Below are 21,791 nucleotides of genomic sequence, written 5' to 3'. Positions count from 1 at the left end.
TTTTTTTCTCGATCAATTTATTTAAGTCCAACCCGCTAAATTTTTGTTTTCTTTTTTTTTTTTTGAAGGAAAAAATTTTGTTTTCTATTAACAAGTTTATAAACTTATGAAACTTGCTTTCTTGGATAGTTTAGAAACTTATGAAACTTATAATTTTACTAGTTAATTTTGTATTTTTATGCTAAGATGAGCATAACACTTTATTTTAATGATCGAGTATACTTTACCTTTATAATTAAGTCATATTTTACATTATTGACCTATTTACAATATCATATTAACTTCTGTATGTCATGTATATAATAATTTTTATATAATTTTAATTTTAGGTAAACTCGTGTCGAGTTTACCTAGAAAGAACCAGTTGAGGTAAACTCTTAGTTATAAAATCTTGCATCAATTATGATTAATTACGGTAAAAAAAATAATTGATCGAGACATAAACTAATAAATAAGTCAAAATAAGCACAAAAAATTCACCTATTGCCAAATCAACGCAGAAGATCAAAACAAGAAAACAAAATTTAAGAACCATAAGTTCACCAATCCAATTCGGATTGTATTTGATTGGTTACAAACAAGATCAAACAAAACCATAAGAAGAAGAAGTTACTTCAAACTATATATAACAACGGTCATGTTAATTTGTATCCTTAGGATGCATGTTAAACAACCTAAAAAAATAACTACTTTGTATTGGAACATAATATATCAGCTTTTAAGATGTTAAATGCACAACTTTTAATATATGTATTTCTACAATGACACTTTTCATATATGTATTTCTACAATGAGTTTCGTGTACAAGTTAGCATTTGTCATATAACATGTGGGTAGAAAAATGTACTCATTGCTTGGAAAAAGAAAGAAAAGTATCATATATCTTTATCATTACATTACTTCCAACCACTATTAACGAAGGAAGTTCAAATTGTAATTAATAGTAAAAAGTAGACTTACTATCTTCTATCTTCTGATACATTTATTATCTGTATACTCAACATAACAGTCTTCCACTGCAACGTCACAATATTTATAAATAAAATATATTTTTTCTTGGTTTATTATTTGTCTAAATTTATTAATCATTTATTAAACAATTTAATTTATGTGTAAAGAATTTAATTGTATTGCCCAGATATTATCGTGAATCTATCGCCTTCCATTTTATATTTTGTTCGTGAATAATGCTCATTGTAATTTCACCATAATTTTAGAGTTTCTTCCAATAGTCATATATAAGGCTCATTGTTCTTTCACCATAATTATAGAGAAGAAAATCGACACTGATTTTTCATTTCTCTAATTCATTCCTCTTTTTCTAGTAAAGGATATAAACTTATGAAGGGTTTCTATCGTAAAAAAAGAAGAAGCAAAAAACTTATGAAGGATTTGTCAATCATAATGGATTTCAACCATACAAATTAGTTGATAAATTTTAGTAAAAAAAATTGTATTGAACAAAAAAATATATATGTTTCAAATGATCCACAAAATATGGATAAGAGATAATAAATTCGGTAGATTAAGCTTTGAGGAAAACTCGTTAGAGGTAACTGCATGGTCTGTTTATTATGAGTTTCATACTATTTGCTAATGAAATTTACACAACAGCCAAATCATTTTTTTCATGGTTGTTTTAAAGTAATACTTTTGTTCTATTTGATGACAAAATAAGTGTAATATCAATGAAAAATTCTAAAACACCACACTAGGTAACTTCTATGCAACAGTAATATCTCTTTCAAAAGGGAAACATGAACAACAAAGAGAGTAAAAGCATAGAACAATAAGTGATTAATTATGTTTATTTCAAAGATCTAATAAAAGTAGGGTCTTGCTAACGAGAGTGTCCTAAAGGCACTCGTTAGAAAGATCTAATAAAAGTATACCTATTTGCATGCCATCTTTGAGGATTCCCTTTCCTTCTGGATCTTCTCCTCTTTAATGGCACACATGAGGTTCAAAATCTTCCTAAACCCTTTTTTGTCACTATCAACAAAACCATATTCTTCCATCACTTCATTCCAGCCTACAAAATCCATGAGTTTAGCAGCAATTTTTTTTACTTCATCCATGTACCCTTGCCTAGACAAATTCATCCTGCTACATGTTATATCCAAAAGAACCAAATCATTATCATCATCATCATCATCAATATCATCAAAATAAGCAATATCTGCAATGTGATCCTTATGTGCATAATAGTGCAACAAAATAGCCATTTCAAGAATTGTGTCATCCAAGAGAGTGTCTCCTTATTCATTTCAGCCTTTCACTTTCCTGAGCAATAATGAAATCAATAAAACATCATAAGAAAATGAAAAATCATACCCAAAAAAAATCAATAAATAAATCCTCATTTCTCATGAAAAAAAAAAAAAAGTTACTATAAAAGTCTGTGAATTAGAAAGTATAAAACTGAATTCACTAGAGTTACAAAAATTTAGTCATGTGTTTACTTTATTCTAAGTCAATTCAGAAAAATGTGTGTGAACCATATATGTGAATCATGTGTAAACCAAAAATCTAAATATGTGGAACGAAGTCGCATGAAACATTCAAGAATTTTGTCTATATATACATAAAAAATCAAACAATGTATGAATCTGTGAATCGACGTGGAATGAAGACATATCAATTGAATCCGTGTTGACCTGAATATGTGAATCATGTTAGTGAATCAGTTTGAAGTTTTGCTTAAAGTGAATTCACTAAATTATAGAGAAAAATTCTATTCTATTAGCATAAGAATCACCGTAAAAGCATAAAAAAAAAAATAAAAAAAATAAAAAAAACGTGTGTGAATCAATGTAAATCGGTGTGGACCAAAGACATACAAGAATCGTTGTTGACTAAATTTGTGAATCATGTAGTTAATTGGTTTGAATTTCTAGGGTTTGAATTCACTAAATTACAGAGAAAAAGTTTATTTAAACACAAGATTAATCATAAAAGCATCAAGAAAATGTGTGTGAATCAATGTGAATCGACTTGGAACGAAGACATATGAAGCATACAAGACTTGGTGTTAACCAAATCCATGAAACATGTAGTGAACCTGAATGAATTTCTAGGGTTTGAATCGGTCTGAATTCATTACATTACAGAGAAAAATTCGATTAAACACAAGAACAATCGTAGAAATATCAATAAAGCGTGTATGAATCAATGAAGAATCATAAGGTATGTAACAGAAAAACGTGACGAACATGAAGCTGACGCCATTATCAATGTAAATGAAGAGATGAATTTCAAAGTGCAGTGCAAACGAAGAGATAAGTGTTTGAAGGTAATCTTTATACTGAACGATTTATTTTGAAAATAAAACTGAAAATCACTTGAATCATAATTAAATTCAACTCCAATATAAATTCTTATTTAACAAAACTTTATGCATGAGACTTCAAATATACATAACATACATGAATTTTCAATTTACAGATATATACATATAACGATGAACACCGAAACCAAATATAAAAGTTTCGGTATATAAAAGAACATGACAATCCAAATTTTATAATCTGCAATTTTAAAATAGGGTTGATGCGAAATTGGAAAAGAATATATGTTTCATTCAAAAACAAAACTCGAATAAAAAATTAAGACATGTATAAAACATAGTGATCTATCCCACTAAAAAAAACATAAATATCAATACAAAGACGTGCTCTATAAAGATTAAAATCATAATCATACTACTTTTATCAAGATATTAGGAATGGTAGTCTCTCAAGCAACAATACAGAATAAATAATTGTTTTGAGCGGTCATTAGGTTTCAATATATCAGCTAATTAAATAATTAATTATTCAAATAAAAATCCAATTAGCTTTTTTCGCGAGACTTTTATTTTATTTTATTTTTGTCAAGTAGCCTAGAGGTTATAAATGAATAAGTAGGGTGTACGGGTTTCGAACCCCAAGTCTTTCTATTTTATTTGATCACTAATTGTGAATAGCCCCTTTAATTAGAAGGTTACAAAGCCGAGAAAAATTAATAGGAAATAGTGAACTTCATGATGTAGATTTTGCATATGCGGCTAGACCTATTGTGATGATCTTTCAAGGATTCTCGATTAAAATTACTGTTGAATAATCAACGGCTTTGGTCAGTGAAAGTGATTCTGGAAAATCGACAATCATAGAACTAATTGAGAGATTCTATGATCCAATTAAAGTGATAGTGACAATTGATGGTCAAGAGCCAACATTGTTTGGTGGTACCATAAGGGAAAATATTACTTATGGGGCATATGATGATAAAGATGATGAGAGTGAGATTATTGAGGCATCAAAGGCTGCAAATATTCATGATTTCATATCAAGTTTAGAAGATAGTTATGAGGCATTATGTGGTGACAGAGGAGTTCAAATTAGTCGTGGTGAAAAACAAAGGATTGTGATAGCTAGAGCTATACTGAAGAATCTAAAGGTGTTACTTTTGGATGAAGCAACAAGTGCACTTGATAGTCAATTAAAAATTGGTAATAGGTAATAGGTAAAATTGTAAAGAAAATTGAGATGTTCTTAGAAAAATTGTTTGTCCCTTAGCTTAAAAAGATTTTCATTTGAACAAACATAAAAGTTGATGGTTTTTCAAACATATCATAATGAACATTGTTTTTCCCACATAAGAAGTTGTTTAAAAACACATTAAAATGACCAAAAGAATTTAGCGGTAGTTAAATATAGCTCGCTTCAAAAGAGAGGACGAAACTATTAGATATCTTTTTTTACTATGTTTAGTCTTTGGTCTATATATCATATATATGATTAAAATCTTGGCTTCCACCTTCAAAATAAGGGGATAGGAAGATGATACTTACCAAAGAAGTCTTCTTCTTTTTTTGACAATATTTGTGCACATGTTATTTTTCAAGTCAGCTGATGTGTTCTTTGTATTAATTATATTATATACTTCGTTGATTGATACATCAAATTGGTCTCTGTCTTTGTACTAAATTCTCAATTTTGTCCCTAACTCTATTAATAACTCAAAATGGTCTCTGTCTTTGTCAAACGTTTCTCGGATTGGTCTCAGACTCTATTAGTTGTTTTGTATTTTGAATGTTAATGGCTCAATGTCTTGAATATTTTTAGTGGTTAATGGCATAGTGCCTTTTGGATCTTATTTGGTACGTTAATGACTTAAAATGCAAAACAACTAATTGAGTCAGGGACCAACCTGAAAAACGTTTGACAAAGACAGAGACCATTTTAAGTTATTAATAGAGTCAGTGACTAATTTGAGAATTCGGTACAAAGACATGGACCAATTTGATGGTTTACTCGTCAAAATTTACATTTTGATTTAAAAAAACATTTTTTCCACCAATGATTGGTCCACGAGAGCACAAAATAGTGGTCCCATATTTTCAACCAATAAGGATTAAGATAAAGGTTGGAACAAGATAGACGCAAAACTACAATGATCGTTCCATATTAAAATCATTGAATCACAATCCATATTATAGTTGTTGCATTTGATGACATTAATAATAATTTGTTGTCACGTAGTCTAGTCTGGAGCTCACACATATTAAATATGAAGAAGTAGTGTATTTCGGGTTTGAATCTCAGCCCCTACATATATTATGTAATGTTCATATCAACTGAGTTAATCTCACGGGGACATAGCAACATATTAATTATAAAAAATGACTGAAGCAATCTTCGTTTGTGAAAAATAAGGGCAAAACAAAAATATTGAGCAATAGTACTCAGTCCTGTTTAAGATTCTTAATTTTTTTTTCTCTCATTAATAATACCAATGTACCACTAATGATCAAAGTATTAATTTTCAAATTTCTTACTTACCTTCATGCTCTTTATTTTTGTCCATTAATACTCCACATGTCTGTGTTGTAATGATATGTTTGTGATAGTGTTTATGCAGTACAATTAAGAGCAAGAAGAGTTAGTCCAGAAACCATTCCCCAAACATTAACAATATATAGAGTTATTCTACAAACCATATACCATAAGCATGTACATATTAAGCAAAAAAATACATTTCACTTATTATTTATGCTTGTTCATTTATTTTGATTAAAAAAAAGTTGTAATTTATTTATTTATTTTATTTTTTGATAAAAAAAATTAAAAAAAAACATTCCATCATGACAACACAACCACTAGGTCATTGCTCACATGAGTCTATTTGTTGATTTAACTCTTACCTTAAATTATATTATGTAATTTTAATGTTTCTAATTTATTATAATATATATAATTAAAATACATATTTTTAATATAATTGTATCTTTCTAAATATATGCATTAAAATTGAAATAAATTTTAATATTTAATTAAATATGGTATGATTTTGTGTAGGTATACAATGCACTTATTATGGTTAATTTTGATGAGTTTTGACAAGGTTTTATGAGTTTTTTATTTTTATTTTTTGAGATTGAGTGATCTAATTCAATATGATCCAACTCAGTTTAATACACACACATTTTTATAGAGACCGAATTTTATATGAGTTATTCGGTTTAATTCGGTTCAGCCATGCGGTTCAACCAATGATTCAGTGGTTTAATTCGGTTCAGTCATGCAGTTCAACCAATAATTCAGTGGCAGGGGCGGATCTGCTTAAGGCAGGGTGTGGCAATAGCCACACCAGTCCACAGCCCAGCCCAATGTTTTTAAAAATATTATCTATTTTTAATCAAAAACACTCTCAGTCAGCCCAATACTACCAACACCCTACGTTTTCTTTCAATCTTCTCAATTTTCTATTAGATTTCTCTCACCCTCACCTCTCCTCTCAGCCAAGTTTTATCGTTTTCCTCTCCCAACACAGCCTCACACTTTTTTTTTCTTCCGTTTGGACACCGACATGGTCAAAAGATAATTTCACCACCATTTTGCTCTGAAACATTTAGATTGAAACTGAAATTGAATGGTTTATGATCTCTCTTAGTAATTGGGTGAAAAAAATTAGCCTCACTGATTTTTTATGTCCAGATCCGCCCTTGTTCAGTGGTTGAACCAGTGGCGCAGTCACCTTACCAAGTTGACGACCGATCTGATTTTTAAAACTATGATTAATACAAATTATTTTTCTCTAAATTGATTAAGCATCAATCCTAATAAACAAAAAAAAATTATATTGAATGATCTAAAAAGTAAGTAACTTAAATCATTTTAACAAATAGCAACTACAAAGTTCTCGTGAGTTTAGCTCAGTTGGTAGGGACAATGCATAATATATGCAAGGTCCGGGGTTCAAACCCCGGCCACCACCAAAAAAAAACAGCAACTACAAAAGTTAGTATTGTTAATATATTCTCAACTTGTTTGAATCAAATAACAATGACGAGAAATTTAGCAACATATTAGACTTCGTTGAAAGCATGATTTATTAATTAAAAAACTATAAAATATAGTAATTTATTATAAATTTTAAATTAAAAAAATCATTCTTTGAATATATTAGATAAATCACACGCAATTAATTTTCTATCATTATCATTAAGTAAGCATGACTCTTGAAGTCGGGACTGGATCCCCTCCTGCCTTGGTCTCTCCTGCCATCCCTCCTGCTTTATTTTCAGCTGTTGGATCAATCCAACGGATGAATAATAAAAGGCAAAAATAATTTCAAAGCAAAGCAAATTAGGAGAGAGAATTGTTTGCAGTTTTGTTTTCTTCTTCACGCTCACCGCCCTGCTGCTACTCATAACCTATTTGCTATCAACTCTTCTCTTTCATCTCTAACAATTCTCATCTTTATGTTCTTTCTCTAAAACAATTCTCATCTTTATGTTCTTTCTCTAAACAACTACATCATTGTTGTCATAATAAATAAAAGGATTACAATATTTTATGGTTTGTTCTATTTACGGTTTCAAATGTTCACATCCCAATTAAGAACACTCAACACAACAATGCACTGAACCATTTAAAGTGGCTGTTTTGCATATCCGAATACAACATATACAATCTAATTTGATAAATAATTTTATAATTTATCCTTTCACCATTCTTATAATGTTTTGTAAGTATACTGCTTTCAAAAAACATCAAGAATAGAGATATAAAGCATAAATTATTTCTTGATACTGATCTGGGTTGATGTTAAATTGTTTGAAGACCGTCATCTGTTACCGCCGCCGTGCGTGGTGAAGTGGAGATGAAATCTTGTACGAAGACTTAATTGAACTTTTCCATAGGTCTTTTCTTATTAACTCTCCTTCAACCAATGGATTGATCAAACAGCTGATAATAGAGCAGGAAGGATGGCAGGAGAGAGCAGGGCAGGAGAGGATCAAGATCCCTTGAAGTCATGTATTTCAATCACAAATAACACAATCAACTACTTCAGTGAAATAATTTATCTTGCATGCATATCTTTTCATTTTTCATTAATTAAATATGACTCTTTATGTCAAGCATCTCATGTGAGAATGAATGAATATTATATATGTTAGAAATACAAATTGATTGTAAATTTTAACCTCCATTATATTTATCTATTATGTAGCTATTATCTATCAAATAACTATTTAAATTAAGCACATGTAAAACTTTTTAACGTTATATTATTTTATTAGTAAATTACATCAGTTACGATACTAAAATTCAACAGAAAACATCAACAACATTAAGGGCCCATTTTGATTTGCTAATTTTCACAAGTTTTCACTAATGAAAATTTTATTTTCATAAGTTTTTTTTTTCATAAACTACATTGACTAGCTTGTGAATAATACATTTTTTTAAAGGAGTTTATATATAATACGTAAATGCTTATTTATTTGCATAATATGTTCTTAATAATTGATTCAATTTTTATAGAACTGAAAATGATATTTACTATCAAGCAATGTTCCACGAATCACGTGCTAACTTGTAAACTCGGACCGAGTTTACGAGTTTAGGTCCCAAATTCGAGTTAACTTTGATGTAAAAGCGTTTTTTTGTTAAAAGTGAAATATGCAGCATGTTTAAGCAAGTTAACTCATTGTTAACTCATTTTTTCCTGGGTCAATTTTTTCCAAGCCCAGCCCACTCAATTTTTGTTTTCTATGAACAGGTTAAGAAACTTATAAAACTTGCTTTTTTTGGATGATTTAAAAACTTATGAAACTTATAATTTTGCGAGTTAATTTTGTATTTTGATGTTAAGTTGAGCAAAACTTTTATTTTGGTGATTGAGTATACTTTTCCTTTATAATTAAGTCATATTTTACATTATTGACCTATTTGCAATATTATATTAGTTTTTCCCTCAAAATAAATATTATATTAACTTTTATATGTCATGTATATAATAATTTTTATATTATTTTAAGTTTAGATAAACTTGTACTAGTATACGTGAATTTACCTATGTAAAACGAATTGAAGTAAACTCTTGAGTTGTAAAACCTTGCTATCAATTATGATTAATTATAGTAAAAAGAATTAATTTATACATCATAGCTAAATGCATAACAATAACAAACAACACTAACAAAATAAGTCAAAATAAGCACAAAGTACCAAATCAACACAGAAGATCAAAATAGAAAAACAAAATTTGAGAATCCCATTTATTCACCAATCCAATTCAATCTGAGAACTTCATTTGATCCATTTCTTTGATAGTTTGGTTACAAACAAGATCAAACAACGTCATAAAAAGGAAGAAAACGGTATGGAATGGATGCAATAAAGGGGTGGGGAAGAAGATATATGGCTATTTGAGGATTTTTTTTATGGTGAAAAACAAAAAGAAGAATGAGATAACGGTGATTGATGAAGAATATGAAAGTAATAGCAACTACCCCTATCTCAATTTAAAATGGATGGTACAAAAAATACCATTGTCATTCACAATTCAATGGTTTTCCGGTAACAGGAAGAAATGAATGCTTTCGTGGAAAAAAGCGGGAAAACTGACTATATATGTTTTGTTGATTTTAACAGGAGGTTTTTTTTTTTTTTTACTTTTTTAAAAGAGATAGGAAAAATGGTAGTAAATTTTATTTTTGGAGAATTGAAGAATAAAAAAAAAGTGTTTTTGTCAAAAACAAAAATGAGAGAGAGATGAGGAAAAAAAACATAAGGAAGAGTGATTGATGAAGAAACTAAAGGGAGGATGTGGCTAGATTTACAAGAAAAGGGAGAGTGAAGAAATATAAGGGAGGGTGCAGCTAGGTTTACAAGTGAAGGAGAACCAAGATTAAGATCACCTTTGTAATCAATCACAAAACTTAATCAGGAAAATTTATTAAACATTCAAATAACAATATTATCATCGATCGATTAAATAGAATTACAAAATTTATACAAAAGTTGAAAATTAGGGTTAAAAAACGAAAACGAAACAGCAAGGGAAAATTCATATCCATTTGTAACCGAATCTAAAAATCACGCAAGAAAGGGAAAATTAATGTACAAAATCACAAAATTAAAACAAATTTGATAATCAAAGATTAAGATAGATCAACGGACTAGAATTATGATAAGCCATCATAGTTGCTGAGAAATCTGAAGAACGACGACAAAGAGTTGTTTTTCGCTAACTCTCTAGATCTAACAAAAATGAAGGTTTTGGTGGAAAAAAGCTGGAAACTGGAACTATTATATATCACGTTTTTTTGTTGATTTAAATAACGAGTCATTTTTTTTTACTTTTTTAAAAGAGATGAGAAAAAAATGTAGTAAAATTTTAGAAAAGAGAATAATAAAAAAAAACTTTTGTAAAAAAACAAAAAAAAATTGATAATTGAAAAAAATTGTAAATAACATAAGAAGAAAAATGAACAATCCTTAATCGTCGTCCTTTACTAGCAATCGTGAGTACAAGCCAACTTCAACGATTCATCTCCTCTTCTTTCCTCCATTCGTGTTTTTGTTTCAGAGAGAAAGGTGAAGAAATGATAGTTTTTCTCTCTAGAAATCTCTCTTAAAGTCGTGTACCTCTCGATTATGCCACCTTAAAACCCTATCCCCAACCTAATCTTGACATGTCAGCGTCCACATATGCCAAGGTAACCTTTTTTGAATTAAACAGATGGAATGAATTTATTTGGTAGACGGAGGAAACTTGAACCAAATTGAAACGAAAATTAATTATGGAGACCAACATGAAACTTATAATTAGTTAAGGACATCATGTAATTTAACTACATTCTTATCTCTTCCACTTCTCTTGTAAGTCGTCACCAAACCCCTAGTTTCTTCTTCATCATTCACCAAAGAGGACTGATCTATGGTCAATTTTTGACGCAAAATCACCCCTCTAGCTCGTTTTTCTCTTTCCCTTTTTATTGAAATAAGTGATTTTCACATCTATTTCGTTTTTTCTTTCGTGATTTCATCGTCTTAGTGCGACGTTGTTTTGTTCGTCGTTTTGTGCAGCGTTGTTTGTCTTGCTAAAATTTGGATGATGTGAGTTTGTTCACAATCTTAGTGCGACGTTGTTTTGTTCGCTGTTTTGTGCTGCGTTGTTTATCTTGCTAAAAATTGGATGATGTGAGTTTGTTCGCAAATTCATCACTTTAGTTTTTAACGATGTACTTTTTTGTTGTGTCCGAGATTCAAATCGCAAACCTTGCATATATTATGCATTGTCCCTATCAACTGGGTTAAGCCCATAAAGACAATATCATTCATTTTTAGTCAAAAAGAAAAATAAATAAAAAATGTAATTTAGCCTTAAATTAAAATATTTAAAATAAAAAAAATGGATTTGAACTGGTTGATTGTTTTGACCCGACCCATATAACATAGCAATAACCCCTCTCTCTCAAGTTGTTTTCTCAGCACAATACAGTTTTCCTGTGAAATTCATAAAGTATAATTTTTTTCCCTTTTCACTTTCAATTCAATGTTATTGATCAATTGAATTGTTCATTTTTTGGATTTGATTTTGCAGGGATGAAATTCAAACGTCCCGTAGGTTCATCACGTGCTGATTCGTATGTTTTCTTTATTATTATCATTATTTGAATTTGTAAATTTGATTTTTTTTTTTTTAGCTAATTTTTTGTTTCACTGTTTTTGGATGTGCCCTAATTTTGCATGCACCGTTGAATTTGAATTCATATATATACCTTTTTCACTGATAGTGTTCAATTTTTATTGAGTTTCATTAGGGCTGTGTTTGATTTGAGTTTTTTTTTTTTTTTTTTAAAAAACTCGGTATCCGGCTCTAGAACCGACTAATCCGAGGGGCCAAATCATATTGATTTGCATTATTTTTGTGTATGAAACTTACTAGCCAAGTAATACGACTAATGTTGAAATTAACACAATTTGGATTGAAGAACTCTGCGTTTGCATGTATTTGTGGACTAATATTTTTGAACCTAGAATATTATGAACTCTTGTTAGTTTGTTGATATTTTGGATATCTGAAATTTTCGTCGCGTTTTGAAGAACTATGTCTTTGCATGTATTTGTGGACTAAGATTTTTGAACCCTGGAATATTATCAATTTTGATATTGGAGAAATAGATGTCTTGTTCGTTGTTGATATTCCGGATATCTGAAATTGTCATTGCATTTTGTCTACGAAGCTCTGAAAATGGAGGTGGCAGTGGTGAAGGTGGAGTTGTTAATGGCGGTGGAGGTGCAAGTACTCCCAGGAAGCTGACAACCATTGATGCTTTATCTTATTTGAAGGAAGTGAAAAACACGTTTCCGGATCAAAAAGAAAAGTATGACATGTTCCTTCAGGTCATGAAAGATTTCAAGGCTCAAAAGTAGGTTCTTAACCTTATTTTTACGTTTTGTGATGAGTTTGAAACGGGGAACATTGTACTTACAATCAAGGGATCTCAGTATTTTGTGTGGCGATTGTTTCCAGGACGGACACTCATGGTGTCATAGCTGCTGTCAAGGAACTATTCAAAGGTCACAGCAATTTGATTTATGGATTCAACGCTTACCTACCAAAAGGACATGAGATAAGACTTGATGAGGATGAAACTCCTCAAAAGAAAAAGGTTGAATTTGAAGATGCTATTAGTTTTGTGGGCAAGATAAAGGTAATGTGCTTTTTTCAGTTACTAAGCGAGTTTACGGATATCGTTAATTCCTAGCTGTAATTGGTAAATTTGTTTTCTACAGCAACAATTCCAAAATGACGAGCATGTTTACAAATCATTCTTGGACATTTTGAATATGTATCGCAAAGAACACAAGACCATTACTGAGGTTTACAGTGAGGTAATATGGTTTGTCCTATATACTTTCAGCACTTTGTTGTATTTTTCTAATTTTCTTTAAAAAATGTTTTGGTTGAAATGTTTACTCTTTTTATTTTAACTTTTTTACATAAAAATCTCTAGGTTGCTACCCTTTTTAAGGACCATAGTGATTTGCTTGAGGAGTTCACTAGATTCTTACCGGATAATTCACTAGAACCTTCCACTCAACATGCTTCATTTGGTCATCGTGATCTGAGTGTTGAACATCCTGATCTGGATGACGACGAAACAATGAACTTGTGCAAGGAGCAAAGGAAACGTGAGATCAGGGATATAAGGAAACATGATTTGAACTCACTACGCTCTCCTAACAAAAAGAAATCTGTTAAGAAGGCTGAAGCTAATGGATTGTCTTCTGACTTAGCTTCTCATGATGATAAAGATGTGTTAAAGAGTAAGCTATCATACTATGCTTTGGATGAATATGTTGCTTGAACATGTGATCTATTTTTATTACATTTTAGGTTCTTACTGTTATTTCAGTTTGCGTGTAAACCATCACGTTTTCAATATGCTGTAGATTTTTATCTAGTTCTATGTCATAAAGTAGTATGATTGTCGGTACTTGTGCCAACACGTAAAAAATTAAGAAGAGGAAATGAAACTATAACTAGTTATCTGTATTCTCAAACACTCAAATTGTAGATACTAGATACAGAGAGATTGAATATGAATTCCATTCTCTAGAAGTCAATAGTGATTTTTGATTATAAATACACAATACTTGGATCACAAATAACTTTTGAGTTACAGAATATAGAATAGAGATTCATTCTCTTTGTATTCAGTTTCTATCACAGTTGAAGAAGCTCGTTTAACAAGAGAACTATAGTGGAGGATTAGCGTACGTAGATCAATTGTTATAAAACAATCGAATTTGACTCAACTATTTATATTACCGTTATATCATTTTAGATGCATAAAACTTAACTATTAGGACCAATGTTGAATGTTAATTTCATATTTGAAGTTAAAAAATGTATGCATCATTAAGTGTAGCCATTTCGATTTCTTGAAGTTTCTTTATTAGTATTCCTTTGTCCTGTTAACATCTTTCTTGATTGTTAGCTTTCTTCTTTTATTTGAGATAATATTGACCAATTCTAAAATTTGTTATTTATTTAATTTCCGTATTCGTGTCAGTCATGTATAGTCAAGCGTTAAGTTTATGTGCGAAAGTTAAGGAGAGGTTGAGCAGCGCTGAGGACTACCAAACATTCTTGAAGTGCCTTCATGATTTTAGCAATGGAATAATAAAAAAGAATGATTTACAAAATATGGTATGTGCTTCCTTTTCGTGTATCTTTGCTGACTTTGGATCATTAGTGCTATGTAGTATTCCATTTTGGCGTTTTCAGTTGTATTCTAATGCAATGTTATTTTTATCAAGGTCCGATTCATTGAAATAGGTCTCACTATCTCGGAAGCATTACCTTGCGAGTTCTATTGCGGTCTAGTTTAATTTATATACTTTCGAAATATATATTTCAGGTGACTGATTTACTTGGAAAGCATTCTGATCTCATGAGCGAATTCAATGATTATTTGGAGCGTTGTGAAAATACTGGTAATTGTTTTGCAACTCTTTTGTTTAACGTTATTTTCGAATTTTCTCATGCCTTGAGGTTTCATTCTGCGTATTTGTTTTTGCAGACGGGTTTCTTGCTGGTGTCGCGAGTGAAAGTATGTCGACGTACCATAAATATCATTGCAATTTTTTACTTCGTTTAAAGAGTCATTCAAATGATATGATGTTGAATTAACTGCGTAATTTACAATTCACTTTTCATCTATTTGGTTGATTCTAATGTTTCAAATCGATTGATTTCAGAGCCACTCGCTACTGATGGTCATTTATCGGAATCATCCAAGGTGGAGGACGACGAAGACAAAGAACCCAAGCGTGAGATGGATGGATGTGAAGAGAAAGAAACATACAAGGAGAAATACATGGGAAAATCCATTCAAGAACTTGACCTTAGCGTCGGCAAACATTGTTCTCCGGGCTACCAGCTTCTACCTACTGACGACAGGTAAAACTTGCGTTATCAGCTTCTATCAACTGTCCTGCCTCCTGAATGTTCATTTTGGAACCATTGTTTTGTCTTAAAATGAAATGTGTTGACATGCATTTAGGTGTGATGACATTGTTATTTCTGATGTAGGCCTAAGCTGGACATTGTTATACACATTGCGCGCGGTGACAAGTCAGCCGTCGCAGGTTGCAGCGGTCGTAGCCAGCAATCACTGTGGAGGCAGTGCGCATGGATTGGTCTTCTAATTATTATCTATTTATTTTTCTTTTATTTAATTTTAATTTTTTGAACAAGTATTAGAGTTTAGTTTTTTTAAGATATCAGGGATTTAGTAAATTAATAATTTAAATGATATAATGATGTGGAAATTAAGTAGACATCTATATAAGCTTTGGTTGACATGTCATGGCCCGGTCCACATCAACCTTGATTAGCTGTTGATTACAACTTTTAGTTTTTTTTTTAAATTAAATTTCTATTTAAAAATTATTAAATAGTTTAAGAATCTTGAGATTAATTTAACATTCTTATTGCATGATCATCCTAAAAGAAATAGATAGATAATACTTAAGGTTGCACATAAAGAAAAGAAGGAAATGAGCTCTTATTTAATGACTTTGTTACTAAACACTTCCTACATAAGTACTTTTTGCCTTGCTTAGGGTCTGTTTGGATTGACATAATTTTAAGCTTATGCAAAACAGGTCATGCAAATAAATAAGTTTTTATATATTATTCATAAGTTTGTCGAGATAGTTTATGAAAAAACAGCTTATGAATTTACAATTTTTGTTAGTGAGAAATTATGAATTAACATAAAAGCTTATTTATTTGCATAAACTATTTTTTATAAGCTTAAATAAGTCAATTCAAACCGGCCCATAGGCCATGGCTAGCTTCAAAATATATATTATTTATACTTTAGTATCATGATATTGGTCATTGTAGTCATTTTGGGAATCTAGGGAAATCTCTTAAGAAATAGCTTCAATCCTTAAGGACTAATGACATAAGCACTTATATTACTAGCTATTAGTATCCTATTTAGGATTGTGTGGATAAATAACTTATTTCAACGTTTATAGTATATAAGTTATTTTTATAAATTGCTTCATAAGCTATATTCTATTATGGAGAACTTGTCAAAAAATGTCTAAAACAGTATTATGAATGTTTATGTCAGTGGGTAAACTCAACTAATTTATCAAATGCTCATAAGTTGTTTTCAACTGAAGAATAAGTACCTAATTAAACTCTCTCAAATAGCTTATTGAATTAGCTCATATTTAAATTGTTTAACCCAAACACGTCCTTTTTGCCATAAGTAGGCCAGGTATCAATTATGCTGCATACATCTCATTGTCAAAGCTGCTTTTAAGAGCTAATAGATATATTTGGAGAACAACATGTCAATGTTACCTTTTTCTTGTTGATGTTGGCATGGAACTAAGAATATGAGATTTCAGACATTAGAAAAAATTAATTAATGTGATTAGTTAGTTTTTCAATTCTAATGGAGTACATTGCTTGTCCGTAACAAAATCAATTTTTTTAAATTCCCAGAAAATATATGTATATACAATATAATAGTCTGATCCAACTCCAACAAAGAGGGGCAGTCTCAAAACGTGAAACTATAGCCACTATTGTGAGGCTAATATTTCCAATCTTGAAAATAAACAACTAAAAACTAAAAAAGTGTCCATATTTCATGACTTTTATTATCTTCACTTTATTTGATAGTTTTACGGTCATATTTATAAGTTAAATATGTTATTTTCTTATCCTAAATATAATAAACATATAGTACTAAGAGTACATTTAATGGTGAACTCGATCATTGATATTTTGCAGGCTCCATTGAAGCCACATCATCTTGATGCATCCTACCCATATTTTAGGTTAACGGTGCAACTTAAAAAAACTCACATTGAATCCTATAAATTTACCTCACATGTCATTATTTTATTGATAATTGAAAGAGTAATGATATTTTGACATCCATTTGATGACAACTTTATTGACAACCTTGTTTTTCTCACTTCTTATTGGTCAAAAACAATGGAGAGAGAAAAAAGAAGAGAGATGATAACAACATCATGTGAGTATGAGAGAGAAAGTTGTCCAAAAGTTGTCAAAAAGTGGTTGTCAAAATATCATTTCTTTAATTGAAATTACTACAACTTAAGTAAACATTTTATTGACATTGGGCCCCACAAAATGTTGTTCGTCTGTGAACGCGCGATTATTACATCTTGGTAGACTAACAGTTTTTTATTTTTTTTCGCAAAATTCTCTTTTTCATGTGACACGCTGGCGGATGCAACCAAAAAAGTCATTGAAGTTGCTTTGAGAGAGTTCGAATTTAGTGGAAAATATTAGTCTTTAACAATATGATGAATTGTTGTTCGAATTGCAACTTAAAAAATGTCAATATTTAACGATCGACGATGTTTTAAATTTGAATATTTACCGTTAACAAAACTTGTAGAAAACCAACGCACTGTTATGGCACCTTGGCGGACTCCAACAATTTTCTTTGCGAAATTCTCTTTTTTTCATGTGACACGCTAGCTGATGCAACCAAAAAAGTTGACGTTGGAGTTGTTCCAAGAGAGCTTGAGTTTGGTGGAAAAGATTAGTCTTTAACAATGTGATGAACTCTTGTTCGAATCTCAACTGAAAAAAAATGTCAATATTTAACGAGTAACAATGTTATATATTTGAATATTTACAGTTAAGAAAACTTATACAAAACCAATAAAAAAAAGTCCTACACTAAAGATGGTCTACCACTGTCTCAAACAACATAGACCAAATCTTGCCTTTAGTTTTCTTTGAAGTTAGATTGTCCTGTACACGGCCAAGTTAATCTATCAAAAGCAAAGAAGATGAGTTTATCTTTAGTAAAAATATATCCCAAAATCATTCTCACGAAGAGAAAATCTATGTTGGACAATCCTTAAATAAAGAGAAGACCAAGATGGAGATGATGTTTGTTGAATAAACATTTTAAAGCATGTGTAGATACGTTAAGTTTAAGTTGATACATTTTACCATGATGTTTTTTATGCGTTTGTATTGCGGAAATTATATAAGATATTTTTTTTTTGGTGTGCAAGAGGGTCTAAACTCCAAGGAAAAGAAAACTAAAAGTAACAATTAAACGAGACAATCTGTGTTGGAGAATGCTACAACAACTTAAATAAAAAAGAAGACGAAGATGGAGATGATGTTTGTTGAATCAACATTTTAAAAGCATGTGTAGATACATCTAGTTTAAGTTGATACATTTTACTAGGATGTTTTTTTTTTTTTTAAGGAACTAGGGTGTTTTTTTATTTGTTTGTATTGCAGAAATTATATAAGTTTTTTTTTTTTTTTTTTGTGCAAGAGGGTCTATGCTCGAAGGAAAAGAAAATTAAAAGTAACAATTAAACGAGAAGTAAAGACTCCTTTTACATTATCACTAATCAATTTGTAGAGTTTGGTCGGACAAATATCAAATTCTTGCAACCCACTACTAGAAGCGCAATCAAGAATGACTAATGCTTTTCAATCCATTTTTATTATATTTTTCATTCTCAACGTTTTTTTTACGTTTGTAGGTATGGTTTCTAATATAAATTGTTGATGACTAGATAAACGGAGTTGCCTACGTTTGTAGGTATGGTTTCTAATATAAATTGTTGATGACTAGATAAACCGAGTTGCCATTTAGACGAGCCACTTGAATGCCGCATAGACTCGTTTAATGGTGTGACATGCCAAATGTTTAAAATATCATTTAAATAAATCCATTTGAGTTGGTCTGGTGGTGTTGACTTGAAATCTTGGAGTGTGTTTCTCCTCAAAGTCCTGGGGTCTGATTCTCCACAGTGCCAATTTGAGTGCGCTAATTTAGTTTCTTAAAAAAAATATCATTTAAATTAAATATATGAAACTAAAAATTATCTAAATTAGATAAAAACATTATTCAATAAAACAAATAAAAAGTCCTTTAAAAAAAACAAAAAAGGAAAATTGAAATAAAACACTTTTAAAGTGGCTGCCCAGAAATTCATCATCATGTCCAAACACCTCTACTCATCAGCTCCAACACTCATCAATCATCCTCATATTTTGTAGTGTTTTTGTGTCCCATTTGTTTTCTTCAGGTATACGAGGATTACAATGATTATGAGGATGAACAATTGAAGGAAGGTGATGGATATGAAGAGGATGAAGGTGAAGAATACATTGCCAAAAGAACCTCGAAAGCTTGGTATGAAAGAATTAGAATACCTTGAGTTGAGGAATAAATTATTTTCACAAGCTATTCCATTTTTTTTGTCAAGTAGCCTAGTGGTTAGAATTCACTTTTTTCAAGGTGAATAAGTGGGGTGTCCGGGGTTCGAACCCCGGCCCATGCATATAAAATGCATGTCCCTATCAATTAAGCTATGCTCAAGGGGACTTTTCACAAGCTATTCTATTATAGAGAATTTGATTAAATAAGTCTCAAACAATCTTACAAGTGTTTATGTAAACGAAAATAATTTATCAAATGCCCATAAGTAATTAACTAAACCCTCTCAATAGCTTATTGAATAAGTTCGTTTTCTATGAAGTACAGACATCTCTGACATTAAGTGTGTTCTGGTCTCTAATACATGTCAGTGGCCGACACTTATACGTCAGTCGTACGTCATGTGTCACAACAAATCTTTTTTTTTCTTTGTTTCGATACACTTTTACACTTCTCGGATGTTTCTATAAGGCGAATGATACTGATATTCAAATTGCTTAACCCTAACTTCTCGGATATTTCTAGGTGTGTCCGGTGTCGGACACACTGTGTCTGACACCGACATAACCGACATAACACATATGATTCTACTGAATTATGTGATTTTATTAAATTATTATCGTTGTTGACATGTCAGTATCTGTATCGTGTTCATATATGTATATATCCGTGCTTCATATCGAGAAATTAAGCTCATATTTAAATTGTTTAACCCAAACTTGTTTTTATTGCCATGAATAGACCAGGCATCAATTATGCTGCATGCATCTCATTGTCAAAGCTGCTTTTAAGAGCTTATGGATATATTTTAAGAACCACATGGCAATGTTACCTTTTTCTAGCTGATTTTGACATGGAACTAAGAATAAGAGCTTTCAGTGACAGGATTTAGGAAGATCTGGAGATACAAATGGGCCACCATCTAAGCCCAAATAATTAAGAAAATTGCTTTTTTGACATAGAATACTTCCTATTGACACAAGTAAATGACTAAATTACCTCGAGCGGTAATTAACTACCGTTGGTTAAAGCGCCGGTAGTTAACTGCCGTTGGACTCAGCGGTAGTTAACTACCGCTGGAAATTGTTTTCTTTACTATCCCACTTGCTTTCCTTTACTCTGCCACTTTTTCACTTTTCCAGTTTTCCACTTGTTTCTGGAAAATGGGTTGTTTCTGTTAAAAAAATTCATAACATGATTTTTCTTCACCACTCAAACATCCCAAATTGATTTCTCCATTGCTGAATCCTCATGTGGAAGATGATGATGAAAATTATTCATAATTTCCAACCTCTGTTGACTTAATGCTTCCAATCTTTGTTGCTGTGGTTCATGCAAACTTGAGCTTGAACCTCTAATTCCCAAGAAATCATGGACTGTTGCCACATCACTTCCATGTATCAAATTTGAACAATTACTAACCTCTTGTGCAACATTCTTCATCAATCCATGGCTAAACATTCCAATCTCATTATTCATTGTAGACACATTGGTATTGTTATCAAACAATAATGAAATTTCTTGTTGTTCTTTTTGAAACAATTGGTTAGTAAATGCTCCTCCACCACTAACACCAGCCATGTTGGATAAATCATGCTGTAGTGGATTAAAGTGTTCATAAGAGGGTTGATTTTGGTTATGATGCATCATGATGGAACCAGAAACATGATTAGGACTAACCATGCTACTAACAAAGCTTTTCTGCATCATGGAAGAGTTCCCACTATTGCTTGCAGTAGCACCCATTTGTGCTGTTGTAGTAAAGCAGTTGCCGACATTTGAGCCATGCCAGCAATTAGTCCTCCATTTTTACTGTCATTGAAGTAATTGAAGCTGTTGGAATTGGTACTAAGTTGAAGGGTTGAAGAAGATGGAGGCAAGGTTGGGCCACCAAAAAGTGGAAAACTGGAAAAGTCAAAAAGTGGCAGAGTAAAGGAAAGCAAGTGGGATAGTAAAGAAAACAATTTCCAGCGGTAGTTAACTACCGCTGAGTCCAGCGGCAGTTAACTACTGGCGCTTTAACCAACGGTAGTTAATTACCGTTGAGGATAATTTGGTCATTTACTTGTGTCAATAGGAAATATTCTATGTCAAAAAAGCAATTTTCAATAATTAAACAGGTTGGCCCGTAATCATGGCCCAACATCATGACCAATTCTACTAATTAATTTGATTAGTTAATTTTCAGTTCTAATTAGATAGCTTATTGGTCTTCTCAAATTACATAATCTTGCCAAGGCCGGTCTCAAGTCCG

The 21,791-nt window shown here is 31.0% G+C and overlaps 2 protein-coding genes across 5 annotated transcripts in view; one reads left to right on the top strand and one right to left on the bottom strand.

The window, feature by feature from the left end:
• LOC146912251 (paired amphipathic helix protein Sin3-like 2) overlaps window positions 1-15,655 on the top strand; it is a 35,905-nt gene extending 20,250 nt beyond the window's left edge. The window contains exons 1-11 of one of the 4 annotated variants that reach the window (XM_085720109.1): window positions 11,764-11,796; window positions 11,878-11,920; window positions 12,521-12,706; window positions 12,811-12,991; window positions 13,074-13,172; window positions 13,295-13,607; window positions 14,357-14,493; window positions 14,705-14,780; window positions 14,867-14,896; window positions 15,045-15,246; window positions 15,379-15,655. In XM_085720109.1, coding sequence (XP_085576235.1) covers window positions 11,880-11,920; window positions 12,521-12,706; window positions 12,811-12,991; window positions 13,074-13,172; window positions 13,295-13,607; window positions 14,357-14,493; window positions 14,705-14,780; window positions 14,867-14,896; window positions 15,045-15,246; window positions 15,379-15,538 — 1,425 coding nt within the window. In that variant the 5' untranslated portion in view covers window positions 11,764-11,796; window positions 11,878-11,879 and the 3' untranslated portion in view covers window positions 15,539-15,655. Of the gene's footprint in view, window positions 1-11,763; window positions 11,797-11,877; window positions 11,921-12,520; window positions 12,707-12,810; window positions 12,992-13,073; window positions 13,173-13,294; window positions 13,608-14,356; window positions 14,494-14,704; window positions 14,781-14,866; window positions 14,897-15,044; window positions 15,247-15,378 lie in introns of those variants that run through there. The other 3 variants (XM_085720110.1, XM_085720111.1, XM_085720112.1) reach the window with 3 other exon arrangements.
• A 5,094-nt stretch (window positions 15,656-20,749) lies between these two features.
• LOC146912250 (uncharacterized) lies at window positions 20,750-21,283 on the bottom strand. Its single transcript, XM_085720707.1, has one exon. It carries the CDS (start codon window positions 21,281-21,283, stop codon window positions 20,750-20,752), a length of 534 nt encoding a protein of 177 aa, XP_085576833.1.
• Window positions 21,284-21,791: the final 508 nt, after the last annotated feature.

This window comes from Medicago sativa, chromosome 6, assembly GCF_051527215.1.
Source record: "Medicago sativa cultivar Bolivia chromosome 6, Bolivia_mono, whole genome shotgun sequence".
Classification (NCBI taxonomy): domain Eukaryota; kingdom Viridiplantae; phylum Streptophyta; class Magnoliopsida; order Fabales; family Fabaceae; genus Medicago; species Medicago sativa.
Note: the sequence above shows the minus strand (reverse complement) of the source record. Positions and strands in the feature narration are given on the sequence as shown.

Excerpts from the sequence above, each read along its gene's own strand:
- LOC146912250 (XM_085720707.1), bottom strand. The coding sequence starts at position 21,283 with ATGGGTGCTACTGCAAGCAATAGTGGGAACTCTTCCATGATGCAGAAA.